Source organism: Arachis hypogaea, chromosome 13 (assembly GCF_003086295.3).
Source record: "Arachis hypogaea cultivar Tifrunner chromosome 13, arahy.Tifrunner.gnm2.J5K5, whole genome shotgun sequence".
Taxonomy (NCBI): Eukaryota; Viridiplantae; Streptophyta; class Magnoliopsida; order Fabales; family Fabaceae; genus Arachis; species Arachis hypogaea.
This window is the reverse complement of record NC_092048.1, coordinates 121,720,862-121,744,385: the sequence shown is the minus strand read 5'-3', so window position 1 is coordinate 121,744,385 and position 23,524 is coordinate 121,720,862. Positions and strand designations below refer to the sequence as shown.

The 23,524-nt window shown below is 31.2% G+C and overlaps 2 protein-coding genes and 1 non-coding gene across 5 annotated transcripts; 2 read left to right on the top strand and 1 right to left on the bottom strand.

The window, feature by feature from the left end:
* Positions 1–6,851: 6,851 nt before the first annotated feature.
* Positions 6,852–10,434, top strand: LOC112733033 (alternative NAD(P)H-ubiquinone oxidoreductase C1, chloroplastic/mitochondrial). 2 transcript variants are annotated; one of them, XM_025781884.2, is made up of 11 exons: positions 6,852–7,327; positions 7,410–7,505; positions 7,613–7,679; positions 7,784–7,967; positions 8,323–8,416; positions 8,537–8,749; positions 9,182–9,583; positions 9,709–9,785; positions 9,881–9,984; positions 10,068–10,189; positions 10,282–10,434. In XM_025781884.2, the coding sequence occupies exons 1-11, from the start codon at positions 7,079–7,081 to the stop codon at positions 10,336–10,338; spliced, it is 1,665 nt and encodes a 554-aa protein (XP_025637669.1). In that variant the 5' UTR covers positions 6,852–7,078; the 3' UTR covers positions 10,339–10,434. The 2 variants fall into 2 exon arrangements, with proteins under 2 accessions (XP_025637669.1, XP_025637670.1); XM_025781885.2 differs by having other exon boundaries at positions 10,068–10,434.
* A 7,099-nt stretch (positions 10,435–17,533) lies between these two features.
* Positions 17,534–22,003, top strand: LOC112733031 (fatty acid amide hydrolase-like). 2 transcript variants are annotated; one of them, XM_072212415.1, is made up of 21 exons: positions 17,534–17,717; positions 17,875–17,984; positions 18,096–18,156; positions 18,338–18,534; positions 18,631–18,760; positions 18,838–18,915; positions 19,002–19,149; positions 19,264–19,376; positions 19,488–19,563; positions 19,650–19,721; positions 19,796–19,847; positions 19,970–20,035; positions 20,132–20,212; positions 20,333–20,433; positions 20,527–20,619; positions 20,963–21,031; positions 21,131–21,195; positions 21,283–21,344; positions 21,443–21,538; positions 21,633–21,714; positions 21,818–22,003. In XM_072212415.1, exons 1-20 carry the CDS (start codon positions 17,618–17,620, stop codon positions 21,699–21,701), a joined length of 1,839 nt encoding a protein of 612 aa, XP_072068516.1. In that variant the 5' UTR covers positions 17,534–17,617; the 3' UTR covers positions 21,702–21,714; positions 21,818–22,003. The 2 variants fall into 2 exon arrangements, with proteins under 2 accessions (XP_072068516.1, XP_025637667.1); XM_025781882.3 differs by having other exon boundaries at positions 21,633–22,003.
* On the bottom strand, positions 21,834–21,905 carry TRNAQ-UUG (transfer RNA glutamine (anticodon UUG)). Its single transcript has one exon. It is a non-coding gene; the product is annotated as a tRNA-Gln (tRNA).
* Positions 22,004–23,524: the final 1,521 nt, after the last annotated feature.

Here is a 23,524-nt window from a genome sequence, read left to right as displayed (position 1 = left end):
GTTATATGCTACGAAACTTAGCATCCATGCTCTCGCAGTCATGGACAAAGAACATTCCCATCATACTTTGTACATTAGAGAGGATATTACCTCCATCCTTTTTTCCCGTTATGGAACACTTAACAGTCCATCTACCATACAAAGCAATACTATGTGGGCCGGTTCAATTTCGGTGAATGTACCTATTTGAGAGGATGATTGGTTCATTCAAGTGCACCATGAAGAACAGGGCTCGAATTGATGACAGCATCTAAAAAGCATTTCTAGCTAAGAAAACATCCGCATTTTATTCATTCTATTTTCAGTCTCATGTTGAGTCATGTAGAACAAGGGTTGCAAGGAACGATGAGAGGGGAGAATTTTCGTCAAGCGGAATAACATACCTAATTTTTTTACCGAAAGAAGCTGTAATGAGTGCAGGCACTGACTACTAGTTAGAGAAGAAGCAAATCGATGCCGCACATCTGTATGTATTGCTTAACTGTGACCAAATTTCACCTTACCTCATGAGAGTTTTTTTAAGTCTTCGTAAATACTGCAATCAGTAAGATATTAACTTCTTAATCTAATGAGAACTTCTTTATCCTATGATGAATCATATAGGTTATTCCAAGAAGCAAATCTTAATACCTCATTGAACAATTTTTCATGTAGGTTCAGAGAATATGTCATCGTACAGCTAACTGACGCAACAGACTCGGAACTAGTTGCACTTAGTTAGGACCCAATGAATAAGGGCACTAGATACTCGATATACAATGTTAATGGATATCGGTTCCATACCTTACAGTGATCGATTGAAAAAAAAAGATAACACCGGAGTTTAGGTTCATGGGATTCAAGCAGGGGTCATTCTGATTGGTTTGGTATGTTGCACAATATAATTGAATTAGAGTATTTCTGTCACACTACATACAAGGTGTGCATGTTTAAATGTGAATGGGATGATCCAAGTTCGCGATAAGGAACACGAAAGCACAAGGACTACGACATCACTAAAGTTAATATAACTAGTAAATATAGGCACTATGATCCTTTTATTCTATCTAAAAATACACAACAGGTATACTATTTGTCTTATCCAGGTTCATGCAAGTCTAGTTGGGTGGTTGTGGTTAAGACTAAGCCAAGAGGCCGCATCGAGTTTGATGATAGGATAGAAGGTCAGGAACCTTACCAGATTGACGACCCAACTCCTTCAAAAATGGTGGTTGGTACTGATGAGCCAATCACTTTTAGGTCTGCTGTTATGGATGATGACATCATTGGCCTTGGTATAGATATAGACGCACTTCCACCAAAGGACAACGATCTTCAAGAAGAAGACAGGGTCGATGGCAACGAAGAATAGGAAGACGAGTTCGATGATAATCATGAAACTACTTCAGAAGAGGAGGATAGTAAACTAGAGGAAGAAGATGATGAATCTGAATATAATTAATGTAAATATGGTTCTGTGATATGCATTTCATTAAGAAAATTTGTGAAGACTGTAATATAATTAGCATTGTTTTAGATATTTCAATTCCAAGTCATTATGTATTTTTAATTTATATTTTTGATATTTGACATCAAATTTAAAGCACTATTTAAATTATTAATTATTAGGTGTACATTATTGATGGAAGGAAAAAATTATTTAAAAAAATAAAAAAGACTACCGTCAGAATTACTGTCGGAATATTCCGACGGTAACAGGCCAACCAATTTATTTTTAAAAAAATTGTTAAATGCTTTTCTGTCAAAATTACCTTCGGTTTAATCCAATGGTAAGTTGGCTGGGAGACGTACGACATGGCGTCATGTTATCATCGAAAAATTTTTCGTCGGTTTCGTACTAACTATATTCTGTCACTAAATTCGATAGAAATTATCGTTGGACACAAGAAATCCAACAGTATTATATTTCCAGTGAGGTTTATACTGTCTGATTCATTCCGATAGTAAATCTGACGATAACTTAATTACTGTCAGATTTTGCTCTTTTTTCCGACGATACTCAGCATTTCTCTTGTAGTGTTAATTGGATTGATTATTTTGGTATAATAACAAGTTCTTGAAAGAAAAGAAGGAGATTTTGTTAAAAAGAGACCCAAATAAATCTTCATTTGGTACTTGAGAGGGTCAAACATTGGATGGAACAATCTGATATTATTGAATCACAATGCCAGTAGCCATATTTCTCTCAATGGTACCATCTGCGACCAACACAATGAATTGAGTTGGCAAGAGATTCTTCAAGATTTGAGAAAAGATTTTTTTTTGTTAGGGGAAGAATGATTAGGAAGAGAAATTTTCTTTTAGTATTTTTAAAATTATACAATCACCTATTTTAAATAACAATTCAATTACAAAATAATTTTATTATAGTTAAAATATTAATTTTAATTAAATTAAAGTAACCTAAATTACTATTATAATTAATAATTAAATTAAAATATCATTCAATTAAAAAATAACACATTATAAAAAAATAAATTACATATTAATTTAAAAAAAATAGATATAATTCACCATATATATATATATATATACCTTATAGTTTGTTTGTTAATGGTTCTTTTTATTATCATGTACATAAGCACCCATAATCAACAAATTGAGGTTGATTTATTTATATATATATATACACCTTATAGTTTGTTTGTTAATGGTTCTTTTTATTATCATGTACATAAGCACCCATAATCAACAAATTGAGGTTGATTTATTTTTTATTATTTATTATTTTTCATCGGTTTTCAAATAAGTGGGCTCAATAATATAATATGCACACAAAAAAGTTAGCAAATAAAATAAAATTATTAGATATTTTTATGCCAATTTCATAAATTTTATGCAAATTTAGTTATTTTACTTGATAATTATATGCCAAAAAAATTCTTAATAATAACTTTTAAATTTTTTGGTGTTGAAAAATTAAATTTTTTTCTTACACAAAAAAGTTTTAAAATGATTATTAAGAATTTTTTATTTAATTCAATTTTTTTATGTATAAAAAAAATTATTTTATTTTATTTTGGTTTAATTATTCTGTTAGTCCCTATAGTTTCGCGAAATTTTCAATTAGATCCCTATATTTTTTTTCTTTTAATTAGGTGATACAATTAGTATTGGGCTAGCCCAATTAGAGAATTATACTATAAATAGGAATATGATGTAATAATGGAGGGAGGCATGGTGTAATTGGAAACTCTACTTTCTCTCTTTGGCCCTAATTCTAGGGATTTCTCTTCTATTCTCTCTGATTATCTCTAATTCTCTCTAGTGCTTGATACAAATTCGTATCAAATGGTGCTTTCATTGAACACCATGCCAAATTCCTCGGAGGATGCAATTTGGGAGCAGATTCAAACTAACTTAGATCGCTTGAATTCAAATTATGAAAATGGATCCAAGATACTTGCACATATTCAGGCAACTTGCACCAAAATTTGTGCAACCTTGCGAAATCATCAACGATTCCAACAGTCTCCAATATGCCAGATTCAAGCCAAATCAACCTCAGCTTTTCCACCACTCAACAATGATTCAACAGCTCTAGAAGCAAACAATTCTACACTTACGGCTCTGCAATTTCAGAATTTAGCATCAGATTATGAGAAGGCAGCATTGGAGAATGCAGCAACCAATTTTCCAGAATTCACCATGACTCCAGTTCACACAAAAGTGGAAGAAGAAGCAGAAGAATCAGATTTCTGTTTCCTAGTCCAACCACAGCAACAACAAGCAAAATCAACAGAAAATCCAGATCAAGCAATAATTCAGCAGTCCTCATTGTCAATTTGTAATTACAAAGCAATAACACAATTTCAGCAACAGCAGCGAAATTCTTTCCTAAATTCAAATATCATCGATGCAGAAAAGGAAGCAGAAGCAAGCGATTTGGCCAATGAAGAACAATCAGATTTCAAATTTGATTTCCAACCAGAACAACAACAGGAATCAACAGCAATTTCAGATCAAGCAAGATTTCCAAATTCAATTCCAATACCTCTAATTCTAGAGCACACAGAGGCAGAGGGGGTGAATCGACCACAGCCAAAGCCACTTTACGCATTTCCAGATGCAGCGGTTGGCCTGGCACCAACCACCAGCACCGGCGAGGCTGCAGTTCTACTCCGAGGCAGCGGCGCCGAGGACGGTGCCATCGCAAAAGGAGAGCGGACACTCGCGAAAGCAGGGATTGACGGAGCAGCGACGATGGATGACGATGACGTTACCAATCTGAACAACCGTTGCGGCACCTCTACAACGGAGACGCGAGGAGCGCAGGCTGCGCCGAATTTGTCGACGGTCTCTCACGACGCGGCGTCGGCGACTGGTTCCAGAGAGTCGGGACGGAGTGGCAGAGATCGCAAAGTTCCGGGGTTCCGTCGAGTCTCTCCAATCGGGGCTAATCCACCAACACTCCTGGTGGCTGTCTTCCCTTGGGATCGCGGGGGAGGAAGCAATTGCGATGGCGGGCAGTGGCGAAGGGACATGGAAGGCAGTGCCGGTTCCTCCATGCAAACAGAGAACAGCGGACAGCAAAGAAACGGGAGCTGGAAGGCAGTGCCGGCTTCTCCACGCGAGCTCGCGACGGTCGGTGGCGGCGGGTGGGACGCGGGGGCGGCGGCGGGTGCACCTCCGAGACAAAGAAACAACAACGCGCTTCTCTTCTTCCATGAGAATGAGGAAGAGATGCTGAAGCCTATCAATGAGTTGGGCTTCTATTGTGGGCCAGGCCAAATTTTAATTTCTGAAGCCCAAAATCAGCATGTGATGGATGGTATAATGACTTCAAGCCCAATTCTAAGGATTTCAATTTTTTTGGTCTATTTTCAGATTTCTACAGCAGTTCTATTTTGTTGGTTGTGGACTGAACAAAATTTTTTTCAATGGGATCCTGGTGGTTAAATTTTTTTTTTTTTTGTTAGCAGTAGCATAGACAATTTTATTTCAGGATTAGAAATATTTTTGTATTACTTGTAATTAGTTTTTATAATTTTTACTAGGATTTATAATTTTTTTTCCGCAACCTTGAGGACAAGGTTATTTTGAAGGGTAGGGTAATGATACAATTAGTATTGGGCTAGTCCAATTAGAGAATTATACTATAAATAGGAATATGATGTAATAATGGAGGGAGACATGGTGTAATTGGAAACTCTACTTTCTCTCTTTGGCCCTAATTCTAGGGATTTCTCTTCTATTCTCTCTGATTATCTCTAATTCTCTCTAGTGCTTGATACAAATTCGTATCATTAGGTCTCTGCACTAAATTTTTTTTAATTAGGTCCCTCTTAGTAGTAATTGGCTTAATTTTATAAGGACTTAACTAAAAAAAAATTGGTGCAGAAATCCAAATAAAAGAAAAAAAAAAGTGTAGGACTCAATTAAAAAAAATCGATACAAAAACTCAATTAAAAAAAAAGTATAAGAACCTAATTAAAAATTTCATAAAATTATAAAAACTAATAAAGTAATTAAATCTTTTATTTTTTATTTTTTTCTGTGACTTCAAACTATTTTTATCATATTGGTATACTAACATAGATAGCTGCTTCTTGGTCAATGTCATTTTGGTCTTTTTAGGATGAACCAGGTTTAAAAATAGATGCCAGCTGACTTAGAATAGGTCGTCCTTAAAGTTCCAAATTGAATAGGAAATCAGTTCATTCCATGTACCATTTTATATTTTCTTAGTAAATCGAATTAGATTAATTTAATTTATATATATGTTATCAGTAATAAATTAAATTAAGTTGATTTGATTTATATATGAAGATGTTGAGATGGATGAGTGGATAAAATAAGGAATGAATAAATAAGGGAGAGAGTTGGAGTAGCACCCATTGTGAAAAAGATGGTTGAATCGTGTCTCAGGTGGTTTGGACATGTGAGAAGAAAACCGATAGAACATTCAGTCAGGAGGGTGGATGAGATGGAAGATGGACAAAGGGTGAAAGGTAGATAAAGACTTAAGAAGACCATCCATGAGGTGGTCAAATGAGATCTACATGTAAATGGTCTCTCTGTAGACATGATACATGACAGAGCACAATGACATCGTTTGATTCATGTAGCCGACCCCACTTAATGGGACAAGGTTTTGTTGTTGCTGTTTGATTCGATTTATATGTATTTAATGTAAATTAATTTAATTTTATTCGATTTATATAAATATGTTTAAAATAAAGTATATATTCAAATTATATTTAAGATACCTGTGTAATTTTGAGCCTTATTTATTTTATTTATATAAATTATCCTTTATTTTATTTATTTTAAAAAATATCGTATCGTTGTTGTATATTTTTTTACTTTTAATAATAAAAGAAATTAATTTAAAAATAAAAAAATATAAAAAATTTTTTTATCAAAAATATACAAAAATAATAGAAAGATCGTTTATTTTCGTGTATTTATGTTTTTTATGATTTTTTTAATTATACTATATATAATATATATATACAAGAGAGAAGAGAGAGTTGATTATAATTTTTTTAAATGTTCTTTATCATATATAATCTATAAAAATTTATTTTATTAACTATAAGAGTTGAATCCTTAATTTTAGTATAATATATGGTGAAATTTTATGTACAATTGTCTTGTGAAATTGATAATCGAGAATAGTTAAATTATAATTTTGTTAAATTTATCAAATTATATAATAGTTTTCAACTATTAACTTCACATAAAAATAACTGAATCTCAATCCTTAATATATTTATTAATCTCAAATTTATTATTATTTATTTTAAATTTATAAAAAGATGAATTAAAAAGGATATTTGTTTTTGGTATACTAACGGGGCAGGAGCCCATTAAAAGGGACACTTAATAAGGGCATTGGCTTTACTTTTGGGCTTTAGCCCATTTTTACGACGACCACCAAAATAGACCAAAAACAGATTAGGAAGAAGTAGGGGGAAGTGGGGAGTAGTGGTTGGTGGTACTATCAGAGGCTATAGTAAGTAGTAACAGCTAACGAGCGTGGAAGCAGAACAACCATATACGCATTACGCATAAGCTTCGCTCTTCTTCTCCAAAATCATAATCGCTTGCTACTAACTTGAGAAAACAAGAGATAATGTCACGCATTGCTTTAACTGCATCTGCTACCTCCACACTCGTCGCTCTTAACCGCGCTGCCACACGCCAATGGACCAATCGATTCCCAAGATTCAGGGCAACAACCACTTCCAAGATATTCGCCAATTCTCCCCCCAACCCTTTCCGCTTACGATGCTCCTCTTCTGCTGCCAACGCTGGTGGCGTTGCCGACACCGTTTCCGAATCCGAACAATCCCCCGCCAATTTCGTGTGGTCCGATTCCAAGGTCAGTTTTCCTCCTTTCATTCTGATATACATGCAGCTATCATCATTACTATTACATGTTCAAATTGCTTGCTTGCATGCAGAGACCTAGGGTTTGCATATTAGGCGGTGGATTTGGTGGTTTGTATACTGCTCTCAGGCTTGAATCGCTTGAATGGCCTGACGATAAAACACCTCAGGTTAACAACTAACAAATTCTTACGCAACTGTACACTGATTCCACCCTACATATTGTTTGCTTGTACAAGTTTTGATTCAAACGTTGTCTTTATTGGATGTGAAACAGATAGTTCTTGTCGACCAGTCTGAACGTTTTGTTTTTAAACCATTGTTGTATGAGCTTCTATCCGGAGGTATGCTGTATTCTGTCTGAGCCAAATTGTACTCCTTTTTTCTTTTTCTTTTATTATTTCTAAGATGATTTGGCAGAATTACATTATTGCATTATGAAATACAGAAGTGGACGAATGGGAAATAGCTCCTCGCTTCACAGATTTGCTGGTAAACACCAGTGTAGTGTTCTTAAAAGACAGAGTGAAATGTTTGCATCCCTCCGACAATTGGAGAACGAATGAATCCAAAGCATCTAGTTGTGGAGGAACTGTTCATCTTGAAAGTGGGCTTCTTATTGAGTATGATTGGTACGATCTAAACTGTTTAAGAACTTCAATACATCCTGGCAACTATTCTGTATGGTCAATGCTTATGCTGATATGTATTCCTGGCTCTTTGTTATGCGCAATATCCTAGTTTCCTCAATGAGTAAATTATTGGCAGCCTTCTATTTTTATATTTCATCCATTCTCTCCAAGCGGACATGCTTTTGTTGCCCCTTTGCTGAGTAGGTTTCATAATCAAGGTCCTGAAATGTTTTCTTGTGTATCTATATCATCCGTAAAAAGAAAATGCACCGATTTAGGTATTGCTTGCACTTGCTATGAACTAAATTCTTTTTGTTGATTTGAACTTTTCCATTTCTTCTCACTGGACAGCCAGGCTGGTTCTCTCATTGGGAGCTGAAACTAAACTGGATGTTGTACCAGGAGCAGCAGAATATGCCTTTCCATTCTCAACACTGGAGGATGCTCGTGTGAGTACATACATGGTGGATCAATTATTTAAGATCCCATCACTAATAGACTCCATCTATTTGTTGCAATTTTTTTTCACAATATTGATTTTACTATTACATGCTGGTGTTCTTGTGCAGAAAGTTAACAATAAATTGACAACATTAGAGAGAAAGACCTTCGGTAAGGACTTTCAAATTAGTGTGGCTGTTGTTGGTTGTGGTTATTCTGGAGTTGAATTAGCTGCGACAATAGCAGAACGGTTACAGAATAAAGGAATTGTGAGCGCAATTAATGTCGACACAATTATCTGTCCAAATGCCCCACCTGGCAATCGGGAAGCTGCACTGAAAGTAAGTTGTTAAGCTGAAAATTTGCATTTTTATCGGAAGTTGGAATATGAATATCTATTTTTTATGACTCAGAATGCCATGCAATTTGGTGCTGGTCCAGTAAGATACTAAGATGTTGACGTTGTATTACCTTCTGTTGTTAGGCAGTGAGAATATGATATCTACAGCCCTATTTCAATGGTTCTTTTATTGGTTGAATGGGTTAAATGGGTCATATTAAATCATTTATAATCTTATTTATAACTTTGTAAGTTAAATACAATGTTAATTGTCTAGTGAGTTTAATTGCAGCATGCAATTAACCTATTTCTTCAACTATGGAAGCTACGTCTGTTAACAACCATTCTCTTTTACTCTTCTAGTTCCATGACCAATGTTATTGCAAGCATTGCTTATAGTTTTTGAAATGATGCTTTATGCTATGGATGCTAGGTTCTTTCCTCCCGGAGCGTTGAACTTTTGTTGGGTTATTTTGTCCGCTGTATTCGGAGGGTGAGTGAATTGGGGTCTAAAGATCCGCCAACAGGGCTAGATGAAAGTAGCATTGAAGCAGCAAATGGTTTTGAGAGATATATATTGGAGCTGCAGCCTGCTGAAAGAGGAATGGAAAGTAAAATCATTGAAGCCGATCTGGTCCTTTGGACTGTTGGATCTAAGCCTCCTCTTGATCAGCTTGAGCCTTCAGATGCACCATATGTACTTCCACTTAATGCCCGGGGTCAAGCGGAAACAGATGAAACTCTTCGTGTAAAGGGTCATCCACGGATATTTGCTCTTGGGGACTCTTCTGCATTAAGGGATTCAAAGGGAAGGATCCTTCCAGCCACTGCACAGGTATTACGGTTGCTGCATATCCTATGTATTGGCAGTAAAGCACAATGATAATAGACAGATATCTAAGTTTTGAGGACATATCATATATCATCGTGTTTAATTATTTTCCCCCCTCTACCTTGCAGGTTGCATTTCAGCAAGCGGACTTTACTGGTTGGAATCTGTGGGCTGCAATCAACGGCCGCCCGCTTCTGCCATTTAGGTTTTATTGCATTCAGAAATTTGCTTCTGATGTTTGCAAAGTATTAAGTACTTTGCACATTTCTAACACCATTTCTTGCTAATTTGGTGGGCTAGGTTTCAGAATTTAGGTGAGATGATGACGCTGGGAAGAAATGATGCTGCCATCTCTCCAAGTTTTGTTGAGGGGCTAACCTTAGAAGGACCTGTTGGCCATACTGGTAAGTTTGACGCCACTGCCATTCTTCATTATGCTTATTACCATGCGGAGATATAAAAATTAAGTGTTTGTATGTTTTTGCAGCGAGGAAGATAGCATATTTAATGAGGCTACCAACAGATCAACATAGGCTAAAAGTGGGCATAAGCTGGCTTACAAAATCAGCTATTGATTCAGTATCATTGCTACAAAGTACCTTAACAAAGGTTTTATCGAGCTCGTAGCTTACTCATTCAATTGGTGTTTATACTTTATAGCATGACTGAGCTTTTGTGTATATTTCTTTAAATTGTAACAGCTGATGCTACCTACTGGGATAAGTCTTTGTTGTTGTTGTTGTCGTCGTCCTCTTTAAATTGTAACACTTTAACACTTTACACTTCTGTCTGTAAGTAAGATGGGTATTAATTTTATTCACCAATACAAAGATAAACCACACCGATTATGGAAACTAAGAATTGGAAGGACTTGTGTCCTTGGATGATATTCCTGATCTGTAGTTAACTAGTTATCAAGTTTTGCTATGTAAAAAGTGGAACAGGGTTCCTATATGATTTAAATTTTTGAAGTATTAAGTATACATTTTTTTAAAAAAATACTGATATCCAATTAAGTTGATCTACCCTAATCTGATAAGATGTCATTATTATTATTTTTTATAACAATTAAACTCTTCTAAATTTATCAATTTAAATAATTGAAACTCATCCTATTAAACTCTTATAAAAATTGGGTAAGGTATTATTTTTGTTTTCAACGTTTGGACCGAATTTTAATTTGGTCTTTTAACGTTTTAAATGTTTTATTTCAGTCTCAAAAAGTTTTAAACAAGTTTAATATGGTCTTACGGTTGAGTGACATGGCCATTAATAATGTTATTAACTAAATCATATCTTTTTTCATGTGTTAAAAAAATATAATTAAAATTTTCTTGTAATATTTTTTTTCTCAATTTTCTTATCGTATAAAACTCTAAATTCTAACAATCAATCATCAATGATTCAAAATTAAAGAAAAACTTTTATATTAATAATCATTGGTTCATTGATTTTACTTACTCAAATCAAATGCTATTAGTTTTTTCAATATGTGAATTGTTTGTGTCAAATTTAATGGTAAAACAACATTGTACCCGTTTAAAAATTTTTTAAGATTGAAAGAAGATATTTGAAAATTTTTGGGACTAAAATAAAATGTCTAAAGTGTTAGAGACCAAATTAAAATTTGGACTAAACATTGAGGGCTAAAATAATAGTTTAGCCTATAAAAAATTACTCTAAAATATCTATTATTCAAATATGAATTACAATATATCATCTTAAAAAATAAAAATATGTTCAGATATCTTTTTGAATATTAAATAAAGTAAAATATAAATATTTTTAGTATTTCAAAATTTGAAAGATAATTCTTTTATGGTGAGTGCCCCTTCTTTTATCTATTAATTAATTTTTTGTTTTAAGAATCTACACAAATTCCTAAAGTGTTTAGAAAATAAATTATTTTAGCCAAGTTTAGGAACTTGTTTACGAATTGCGATCCTTGTAAGCATGATTGGATGACAACATGTCGCTCAAATTTAGTAAGAGTAATTAGTATTTTTTATCTGTAATAATACTACGAAAATATATATCTTTTAAAATTAAGTTTATTTTATTTTGATATTATAGATTTTGGCACAAATATTTATAGAATTAAACTATTTTTATAAAAATATAGTAGGAAACAAAAGTGCCCATCAATTAAGAAGATTGGATCTCCGTAGATAAAAAAGTCAAATAATACGATTTTTAGTTATTATTTTCATGTGAAAGAGTTTAATTTTTTTACTAATAATTAATTTTAACATTCTTTATCTAAAATTTAAAAGAATTTAACGTGTATACTTTTACATTTAATTAGGTATTAAGTCTGTTATACAAAATAAAATAATTAATTTTTATACTTGTTATTTAAAAATAATTTTTTTCTCTAGGTATATAAAAATATAATTAGATATTAGTATACAAAATTTTATATTAAAAGTTATAAGATTAACCCAATTTTTTTTTAAATAACTTAATCTTGATTCTAAATTTTAATCACAACATTAATATTATCTCCAAATTATATATAATAAATATTTAAAAAAAAAGTAAAAATATAAATTGAAAAGACAAGCAGTAAAAATTTAAAATTAAATAAAAAAACTAAAAAATATGTATATAATAATAATATTTTTTATTTAAATTATATTATTTTGTTAATTTTATTTTTTGTAAAATAAAAAGGTAGAGAAAAATAGAAAATGAAAGAAAAGAGAGAGAAAGATAAAAAAGAAGAATGACAGAGGAAGTTTGTTAATTTTAAAAGAAAAAATTTATTTTAATTGTAATGAAAAAATATCTGGTGACATATTTTGATTTATTAAATTATTAATATAAAATATAAATTATATATAGAGTGAAAATGGTAGAGAAAAAAGAGAAATAGATAAGAGAATGTAGGAAGAGAGTTTATTAATTTTGAAGAAAATTATTTTTTCTCAATTTTAATAAAAAAGCATGTGAGATATTTTGGTTATTAAATTAATTAGTAATATATAATATATAATATAGTTATATTTCAATTTTAATATTTTAATTTTAATTTTATTTAAATGTAATTAGAGAATATCATGGTGTATATTTTAATTGTTAAATTTGTAATTGGTCATTGATAATAATATATAAGAGAAATAGAATGAAATAAGATAAATAAAAAGAAAGAAAAAAGGAGAAAATTTTTAAATTAAAAAAAAAATTGATTTTAATTATAATGAGGAGGTGATATATGATATATTTTAGTTGTAAAATTAATAATAAATAATAAAAAATAATAAATATTATATATCTAAATTTTTTTATAAACTAAATCTAATTAAATTAAATAATAAAATTTAAAATAATATTAATTATAATTAATTTTTATTATATTATATCAATTTAATTAAATCTATTAATAAAAAGACATAAATATGTTATTATTCATTTAATAAATAAATATGAAAGAAGCATTGAACTACTTCGTTAACCCTAATAAATATCTGACAACAAATATTTCCTAATTCTTTCTAGAAAGCCCGATTAGGATTGGTCCTACGAAGCATACAGTTAACTAGAAGCTTCTCGGCTGTACACTATTTATGGCGGCCATTATAAGTGGCTGAAGAACTTATTGTTACTGGTCCATATGTTATCCGTATCCACTAGATTATTAGAAGCCTCATGCAGTAGACCTTAGAGATACCGACAGTCCTGTATAAATAGAATCCAACAAATGAACTAACTTGGTAGGTTTAACCGTTAATTCATTTATTTATTTAAATAAATATTAAAAAATTTAAATTTTATTTTATATAAGTAGAAATTTAGCAGTAACAAACTTTTAAATTAAATTTTAATTTATAATAAATTAAACTTTAATTTATCAGATTGAAAATAAAAAAAATTCAGCGTAATCAATTCTAATAAAAAGGTTGATAATTTATTCATTTTTTTAAAAAATATTAAAAATTATCAAAATTTATTATTTTTAATTATTAATTTAATTTTTTTAGTCTGATTTTTTAAATTTAATAATCTAACAATATACTTTATTTCATATTTTTAAATATTGATAATTAATTGATAAATAAAAATAATAAATTCTAATGATCTTCTAGTATTTTTTCTGTTTTTTTTTAGTGTTAGAGCATTTATAAGGAGTGGCAAACAGGCCTAAACCCGTTGGGTCGACCTGCGTAACCTCCTAGAAAAGGTGGGTCGGGTTGAAAATTTGGAATCGCTACATAGCAAAAACCCACATAATCCGCACCGCTTAAACCGCGGGCTTTAGCGAATTTTGGCGGGGCATGGCGGGCTTTCCAGGCGGGTTTAGTATTTTTTTTGTTAGGGGGTATTTTTTGTAATTTTTTTGGTCAAAACCCAACTTCTCCCCAATTTTTTTTGCAATACTTTATTCTTTAGGAGTTGTTTCCAATGATGTTATTGATTTACAAGAGAATGAATATGAGAATTGAGTGTTTTGGATTATGTTTATTTTGCTTTGAAGACAATATTTATAATTACAAAAACTTTAATAGTTGTGAATGTAAAAATTATAATTTTTTTATACCTTTAGAAATTATAAATTTATTAAAATAGTTGTGAAATTATATATATTATTTAATAGTTAATAGTAAAAAAAAATTTTAACCCGCCAACTCGTCGATAGAGTGGAATTTTAGAACCGCTTCACTAAGACAAGACAAGACACTGAGAACAGGACATGACAAGATACTGACGAACAAAGTCACAAAATTTTGTATTCTTGTATTCTGTTTGGTGATAAACTAGAACAAATTATGAAAATCTAATTTATTCTCATTTTTTTATTAAAAAAATTTGAGATAAAAAATATAATAATAAAAAAATATAATTATAAAAAATTAATAAAAATAACGAAAAAAATAAAAAATAAATTGTGTCCTTGTTAGTGTTCCCGTGTCCTTTCTGTCAGGATAGACATAAAATACACTAATTTAGTATCTCTGGACACACTGTCTCTGTCCATGTCTTCTCTATCATGATTTTATGTCTCAATGTCCATGTCTCAGTGTTCTATCTCTGTAAACAAACACAGCCAAAAGACAAACTTTTGGCGAGACGGGACAAACTTTCTCGCTTACCACCCTACAACTGGCAACAAAGTTCGGTCCCTGTTTCAACATTTTGTAAGGAAGAAGTGACTTGGTATATTGGAGGTGACAAGGAGAGTTTTATGATATCGGAATCATAATAATGAAAACGTTTCAGGTATGCATTTGTCCTTAATTGGAGTTTCTAAATTCTATATACGAATAGATTTCAAGTTTTACTTTTGTCTTATAGTGAGTTGTTAAATGACTATATTAGTCTCTAAAATAGCTTTCAAATTACTCAATTAGTTGGCTCAAAGACTTGATTCTACAAAGGTCATGACTACTTAAGTACGTTGTGGCTTAAATTATAGTATAATTTATGGGCTTAAATATATGAATTCAATCTCCTCTCTCCTCTTCTCTTCCGTCGTGATCCGGTGCTTCCTGGTTATTGGTGTTATTCTTTCTCTCTGTTTAGTAGTTCTGAACTTCTGGTTCTCTGCTTCTGCATTTGTCAGGGGCTCGTGAATCTTGACCAATGATGACCCAGTCCCAGTGTTGTTGCTAGTTCATGTCGTGACTGTGTCTGCTTGTGTATTTTAGACCATGTTGCTTTTGCACTTCTGACCTTGCTGCTTTGCACATTTGATTTGTGCCGATTCGTGATGCTACTATTGTCTACAGATTTGCATTGAGCTATTACAATTATATAGTTTATGCATTTTTTATCTTTTGAATATTATTGCTACTAGCTTATATAATTCATGTATATAAATTTTTCTATTCCTTGGTTATCTTATTACAAACTTTCAGTGTTATAACTAATAAATCATGTAATTGTTAGCAGTTTGAAAAAATTATTTATGGTTCACATTTTTATTTGATTATTTGACTCTGTTTGAAGTTGATTTCTTAGTAGACACTTGTAAGTATAATTATTAGATAATATGTGAATATTTGTGTAAATAAAATTTAGAAACCTGATCGATTAAAAAGCCAGAATAAATTACTATGATAACTATGATGTTTGTGGTGGATGCTTCTTATTTAATTTGTATGATTTGTGATAAATATTTTTATTAAAGGTTAATATTTTTATCAATTGTCGATCTATATATTAAATCCAGAATTTTGAAAAATTTCAGTTAAAAAATTTTGATATCAAAGTTAAGAAATTTTAATATTAAAATTAAGAAATTTATGGTACTAAAATTAAAAAATTTCGATGTCAAAATTAAAAAATTTTAATATTAAAGTTAAAAAATTTTGTGTATTTGTACATATATTTACTAAAATTTGCATACATAATTAATACCATTTATACTTATATTTATTATAAATTAATTTATACATATAAATCAATAAAATTTATTTATTAAAAATAATTTAATATTTATGTTAACTAATTGTTGGCCAAAATTATTAAAAACTGTTGATTCTTAAGACTTCTTAAATTATATATAAATATTTTTTACATCTCAAAGTCTAAGTTCTGAATTATTTTACTATTTTAATATATTTATTTTTATTGACTTGAGTGTATTGCAAATATTTACACATTATATTTTTTATCCGCCAACGTATACCTCATCTCGCAAAAGAGAGCAAATTCAATTATGACTAGACAAGTAGAGGTGGTAATGGGTAAGATTGGGTAGAGTTTGGAGCCAACTTTAATTTTATTCGGCAGTTGAGATTTTTATATAAATTGAATCCTACTCTATTCGTGTGTTGAGAATAACCCAATCCTAATCCTACTCATTTTTAGTCCGTAAGTATTCAATCTTACCCGCACGTTACAAAAGAGATACAAAATTATTATATAACTTTATGATAATTTAAAATAGAATTGACTTTTATAAACATTTTTAAAAAAAGACATTTTTAGTGTCTTTATTAAAGTGGTCTCCTTTATATAAATATATAACATATACATATATAGGGTGCAGGTTAATCGGGTAGGGTTGAGATTCAACCCGCACCCTATTCAACCCGCATAAAAACCCTAACTGCACCTTATCCTACCCATTGCAGATCGGATTGACAACCCTACCCGATCGAGTGGGATTAGGTTGAGTACCCTCGGATAAAGTACATGTTGTCATTCCTATAGACAAGTCATACCACAAGAAAAATAATCGTTCTAAAATAATTTATATATTTTATGCTAAATTAACAAAAAAGAATAAAATTTAGTTAATAAATTACAATAAAATATCTTGAAGCATAAAATAATAAGAAATGTATAATATAAACTCATTAAATTTCATTAGAGTTTTTCGATAATTAAATCAGTATTATCATTTTCGTTGTGTTTTGTGTGTTTAATGTAAATAACATGTTTAGTATTTATTGTTTAAATTTATTTATAGTTTTAAAAGAAAAGAAAAGGGCAAAGAAGAACGCACGTTCAAACTGCATCTATCTCTATCGTACGGATGGAGTGGCCAAGCAGGCAAGCATAAAGCATGCAGATGGATGTAATGACTCATGAGAGACGGGAGACTTCTCCCCTTTTCGGAAAAAAAGCACGAGGATTATAAGGTTGACCGTTTTGGCCGTCCGTACAAGTTCGACGCTCCTAATTAATGACTTCTAATATTCTCTCTCTTTAAAATTAAAATTATATTTATTTTATATTTTGATAATATTTTTTTAAGTGAGTAAGTAATAGTTTTTAAAAAATATTGTTTAACAACAAAAAATATTATTTTAATTTTAACAATATTTTTTAAATAATTATATTATTTATATATTAAAATTAGTTATTAATATAAAATATATATTAAAAATAAATTAAACTACATGTATTTATATATAAATATATTGATAACTAATTTTAGTGTATTAATATCATTTTTGATATATATATATATATATATATATGATAACACCTTGATGCTCTCCTTTCATCTCTCACGTCACCATTCTTGTATGTTACTGTCCAGTGTCCAAACACCAACAATCTCCATTTCTTTACTAATTAGGTGATGATATGGGTTTGTTCCAAGATAAGCGTGTGGTTTACAAGCCTGTGAAGGATGTTAACTTAGGCCCTCATAGCACTGAATTCTATTTCCATGACAATGTTAAAGGTTCACCATAGCCCATTTTCTCCTATGCTTTCTTCTTCCTTTTTGTTACTATCGTGCCATCACCCCTTTTTCACTTTCTTAACAGTAATTAATATGTGATGCAAATGCGTTTAATAATTCAGAATCACAATCATCAAAATTTCAATTACTGTTACAGCACCACGCATGACTGGCATTGTAGTCAAGATTTTCACTCTCTTGTTGGAAACTCGAGTATTTAGAACCTCCATATTGTATCTACTCAAGAGGAATAATCTTTTTCACAAGGTTTGTGTTTAGACCACGTTCACTTAATTAGCTTGGGTTCCGTCTTGTTTAAATTTGTTCCAATTAATTAAGGATGAATTTAATTCTTAGCAACATCATCCGTTTCTGCAGCTTATTACAAATGCAGATTTGGAAGATTCACCCCTCTATGTTCCCTTACATCACTTTGAAGGTTTGATATCTTTCACAAGTTTCTTTCTATCCATCACTTGTACAATAATAAGTGATTTGCTACATGATCGATTTTGTGGTGGTGGACATGGATGTCATTTGGATTGTTGAGTTCTGTTGAAGTTTTCATAATTAAATTAGTCCCATAGAACAATATTGTTAATTTCAGTTTATTTTTGCAGACCACAGAGAACAAGAAGTCAAATGCATAGATCATGCTTTAACTCCACAAGAGCAAGTTCAGCTTTCAATAGATTGCTTGCCTACATCTTCATCAGAAGATGATGATGCACTTAATGGAAAAAATTCTTCATTCTGTCGGTGGACAATAATGGATTATTCTAGAGCCTATAGCTCAGGAGATATAACACCACGCATGGTATTATTTTATTTGAAATATTAGATATTCTTTCTGAAGTTCAAAATTTCTGATTTTGATCTTAAGATATCTATGGTTTACTTTGCCATTGCAAAGGTCGCAGAACGCTTTATAGCTGCTGTTGCTGAATCTTCAAAAGCTCAACTCCAAATGGGATTCTTTATTAACTACAACACTGAAGATATACTGAGGCAAGCAGATGAATCAACTCTTAGATATCAGAGAGGTATTTATAACAATTCAGAATCTGATCAATGGCATAATTGAGCTCTGATACTCATTAGATGTATGTTTCTTTTGCAGGGGAACCTATCTCTGTCTTAGATGGAGTCCTAGTCGCTATCAAGGATGAAATAGATTGCTTGCCCTATCCAACCACAGGTGATGGTGTATTCAACATTACAAATGTTAGCTACTGATAGATATTGGATGAAATTCCCTGAATCATTGAAAATTGGTTTCCTTAGGAGGTACAAAGTGGTTGCACAAAGAAAGGCCTTGTGCAGATGATGCTTGCTGTGTCGGGCGGCTAAGGTTATGTGGCGCCATACTTTCTGGGAAGACTAATATGCAAGAACTAGGGGCTGGAACTAATGGAATCAATCCGCATTATGGGTAACAGGACAATGTTTTACTTTAACATTATTATGTTACATAATCATATCTTTTGTGTCTTTTGAACTTTGCATTAGAGTGGTGACAAAAGCATATGCTATCTGTTTCCATTAGGGCTACTAGGAACCCATACGATTCGAATAAGATCGCTGGAGGTTCTTCGAGTGGATCTGCTGCTGTGGTGTCTGCAGGGCTATGCCCTGTTGCCCTTGGTGTGGATGGGGCAGGTATGTTGCATATCTGCACTGACTGTACATCAAAGATTAACAAATTCTGCATGGTAATTGCTTATAACCGTAAATAGAAAGTCTGTCCATATTGTTTGCATTTGTTTTCAGGATCTGTGAGAATTCCTGCAGCTCTTTGTGGTGTTGTTGGTCTGAAACCAACTTTTGGTCGTGTACCTCATTCCGGGTGGGTATTGTTTTTTGTTTGATTATGTCTAAGCAATAGTGCAAGAATTGTAAAGAATTAGTAGAATGATGATATACTGCATTCAGAGTTCTTCCTCTAAACTGGACAGTTGGGATGGTGGGAATACTAGCAGGCACAGTTGAGGATGCATTGATCACGTTAGTAGTTTGTTATTCTTTCTTAAACAAGTTTTAAGATCACTTTTGCAGTTTCTAATGCTTCACTTTTACAGTTATGCAGCTATCTCTGGTGAAATTCCCTCCAATCAGCCATCCAAAATACCTGTAACAACTATTTTCTTAAACTTACATCTTAGTTTGATTATGTGGTATATATTTAATTTAGCCTCTTCCTAATCTCTTTTAACTTTATGAATATAACATTACTGTGCAAACCTTTCACCAAGATCAATCTCCCACTGCTGCCAATGACAAAGTCTATATCTGACATCAAGTTGGCAAAATATGGAACGGTAAGCATATATTGATTGATTATTCAACTAGACAAATGAAACTATGGATTCCTCTAACATCAGCTTGGTTTTTTAACCACTAATTCCTTCAATTAGTGGTTCAATGATTGCAGTGATGATATCAGAAGATGCTGCTCTCATGCTTTGAACAAACTTCAGGATCTTTATGGTTGGGAGGTGCTGCATGCAAATTTTTTGTTTTGAAAAAATAGCTTTTAACCCCCTTTTTTTTTAAAATTACTGAGCCCTTCAATGAGAAACAACAAAACAAAGTGATATTTATCTTAAACATACTAGACTGTAGATGTTACTATACCAGACATAGAAGTAATGTTCCGAGCACATTATCTAACAATCGGATCAGAGTGCTCCACTTCGCTTGATTCCTTTCGAGAAAAGTATGTATGAAATCTTAATCCCCTGAATTCTCCTTGTTGTCCCCTCTAGATTCAGAGAGAAAATTTATTGATATCACAAAATTATTACTAAAGGAATTTTGCAGAATTAGGATGGGATACAAGGGTAGCACTTAATTTCTATAGTGCTTTCAGCAGCATGGAGTATATCAAAGCTCAAAAAATTAGGTGAGTCTTGGTCTGTGCTTTCTACTATTTTAGATTGGTCAAGCTTCAACAATTAGTACTATTTTCTTGTGTCAATATTTTTTTTTTATTCTATGAGTAATATCTCTACTGTAATAAATTATTTAATTGTTCATTCAATTATGAACTTTCTATTAAGATGTAATAAGTTGTAACACCAAAATAATAATAATAACAACAACATTACATATTTGACATATATTTTAAAAATAAAAAACACAATAAATAAGTCATATATATAAGAACAATAAATTTAAATCATCCCGTAATACTAAGTGGTTATTACAAACTAAAACCAAACACACAATTTCTAAATCATGGACAGGAATCGGCAGTTACAGTTTCACAAGAAAATATTGGCCGAGGCAGATGTCATTGTGTCACCAACAACAGGGTTAGTTACTCAACCACGCACTTTAATTTCTTCAAAATTGAAACACAATCGCTTTCTTTCAATAACTAAAACGATATGCATGCATTATTATGCATACAGTGTCACTGCAAACCCAATTCAAGAGGATGCTATAAAGACTGGTGACTTTGACTACCCAAATGCAGGTACATTAACACGTGACATTAAGCTTTAATTTGCTAATAACTACTATATAATTTGTAAATATTATTAATTTGCTCCGTTTGTTTCAGCTGCACTTGTTCGGTATTCCATATCAGGAAACTTTTTGGGACTTCCTGCGGTGACTATTCCAGTATGAATGATTGATTACTTTCTCCTTTTACATAGTGCTACTCCAAGTCCAAATCATTTTATATCATTATATGTAATAGAAAAAACTTCATTTCACAGGTTGGATACAGTGAATTGGGTTTGCCTATTGGTCTTCAATTTATAGGAAAGCCTTGGGCTGAAGCAACACTCATTCACTTGGCATTTGCAATGCAGGTAAAGTTAGTTCCTTGCTTTCTAATCATTATTTTCTGAGATCAAGAACTAACATACATATATATATGGTGCTGTATGCATGTTGTGATCCTAGGCCATCTGCATGCCGGAATACAGAAAGCCAGCAGTTTTCTATGACTTGCTAAGAGAAAATGAAAGTTAAATCCAGACCAGAGGTTTTCTATGATTTATTAACAAAATCAAAACTTGATTAGTTGTCCTGTCTGCTCTATGGTGATCCTTTTTTAATCTTAAATTTTATTTCTATTCTTGAAAAAGGGGGAAAAGTTAAAACAGGTCCTACCGGGAGTTGAACCCAGGTCGCTGGATTCAAAGTCCAGAGTGCTAACCACTACACCATAGAACCTTTGTTGTTGTTTATCACGTAATTGTACTTTAATAAGTTGTGTTCCATTCTTACTATAAATAGCATACACTTCTCAATCAAACTCGATTTGCTTACTACATTTGGAAGTTTGAACTGTTTCGTTTTACCTGCTGTAGCCATTCAAAATGTATATTGGGATTTGAAAGGTGAGATGTACACGAAACTTAAAATAGTAACCAAACGTATAATTTGTCTACATCCTCAATGGAATCTCAATAATTAAACATCAAAAGCCAAAAGGTATGAACGAATATTTCAGAAAAATTATTAGATACTATGGTGAGCGATTTTCGTCCGCTAGAGTAACTTCCTACAACTGTTTACGTTACAAATATACTGTAAAATGCTTGGCAAGAGAGTAACAATAATGATTAATTTGATTGCGATTATAGTTTCTATCTTATTCCAGCGTGTATAGATCAAATGATAGGCGTTTGCCTAATCGGCTAACCCTGCTACAACTAGTATTTTGTAAAAAGGTAAATGCTATAGTGTCTAAAATATAATGTCTATTTATTAAAAAAAAAATTAAAAATTAATATTTAATTTAAAAAATATAAAAATAAATTATTTTTAAAAATCAAAATTTATTATAAAAATAAATTAGACAATATTTAAACAATAATTCATAAGCATCATAAAATTCGTCCTGTAATAATAAAGAACACAAGATATTTTGATTTTCAAATAACATCATTCTTTCGTATTATTACGTGTCATTTACTAATATCTCTTATGTTTTCAAGATATTATTATAAGAGAATAGTTGTTATAATGATATTCAACTTTACTATTTATTTATTTATTAATTAATTTTCTTTTGTTAGATAAAAATATTATTATATAAAAAAATAATTATATATTGATATCTCCGTATATTTATAATACGATATTTATTATTTGACAGTTTAGTTATTTTTAGTTACTTTTAAGGTTTTTAATTAACACTAGACAAAGAATGCGAGAATAGTTACATAGACGATTTAATTGGTTGAAAATGGTATATAAAGTGTAATTGTCAGTTGACATAGAAAATTTATAAATAAGTATTAGGCTAACATTATAAAGAAGTTCAGTTCTTGTTTGAAAAATATTTAGAAATTCAAAACGTTCTCAACCCTTGACATCACCAAACACTTAGAATTTTAAGTAATTTCTCTAAATTTAAACACCTGTAATTTATTTTTTCTATTTTTTATTAAAAAATATCTCTATTTTTACGTGTTCTTCTCTTTTAAGTTTATCTTTTTTTTAGTTTCCTGTATGTTTTAATTGTTGCAATTTATTTTGCCTCTGACACCTTATATTTTTTTTGTTTATTTACTTATTTCATTCCTTTTAATTTCTATTAACGTTACAATTGCAACATTGAGATACCCATATTTTCTTTAAACATATAACAAATTCGAATTAAACAAATTGGTATGCCCAGTGGGACATTGTCAATAGATTGTAGTTTGTCAAAAAGAAAAAATCAGGAGTTCTCGAACTTGCATGTGGTTACATAGTGGTAAAATCGTATTTTCAGATACTAAAAAATCAGCGTTAGTTGACATGACAAATACATCTACAGCTTCTTCTTTTACTTTCAGTGATGA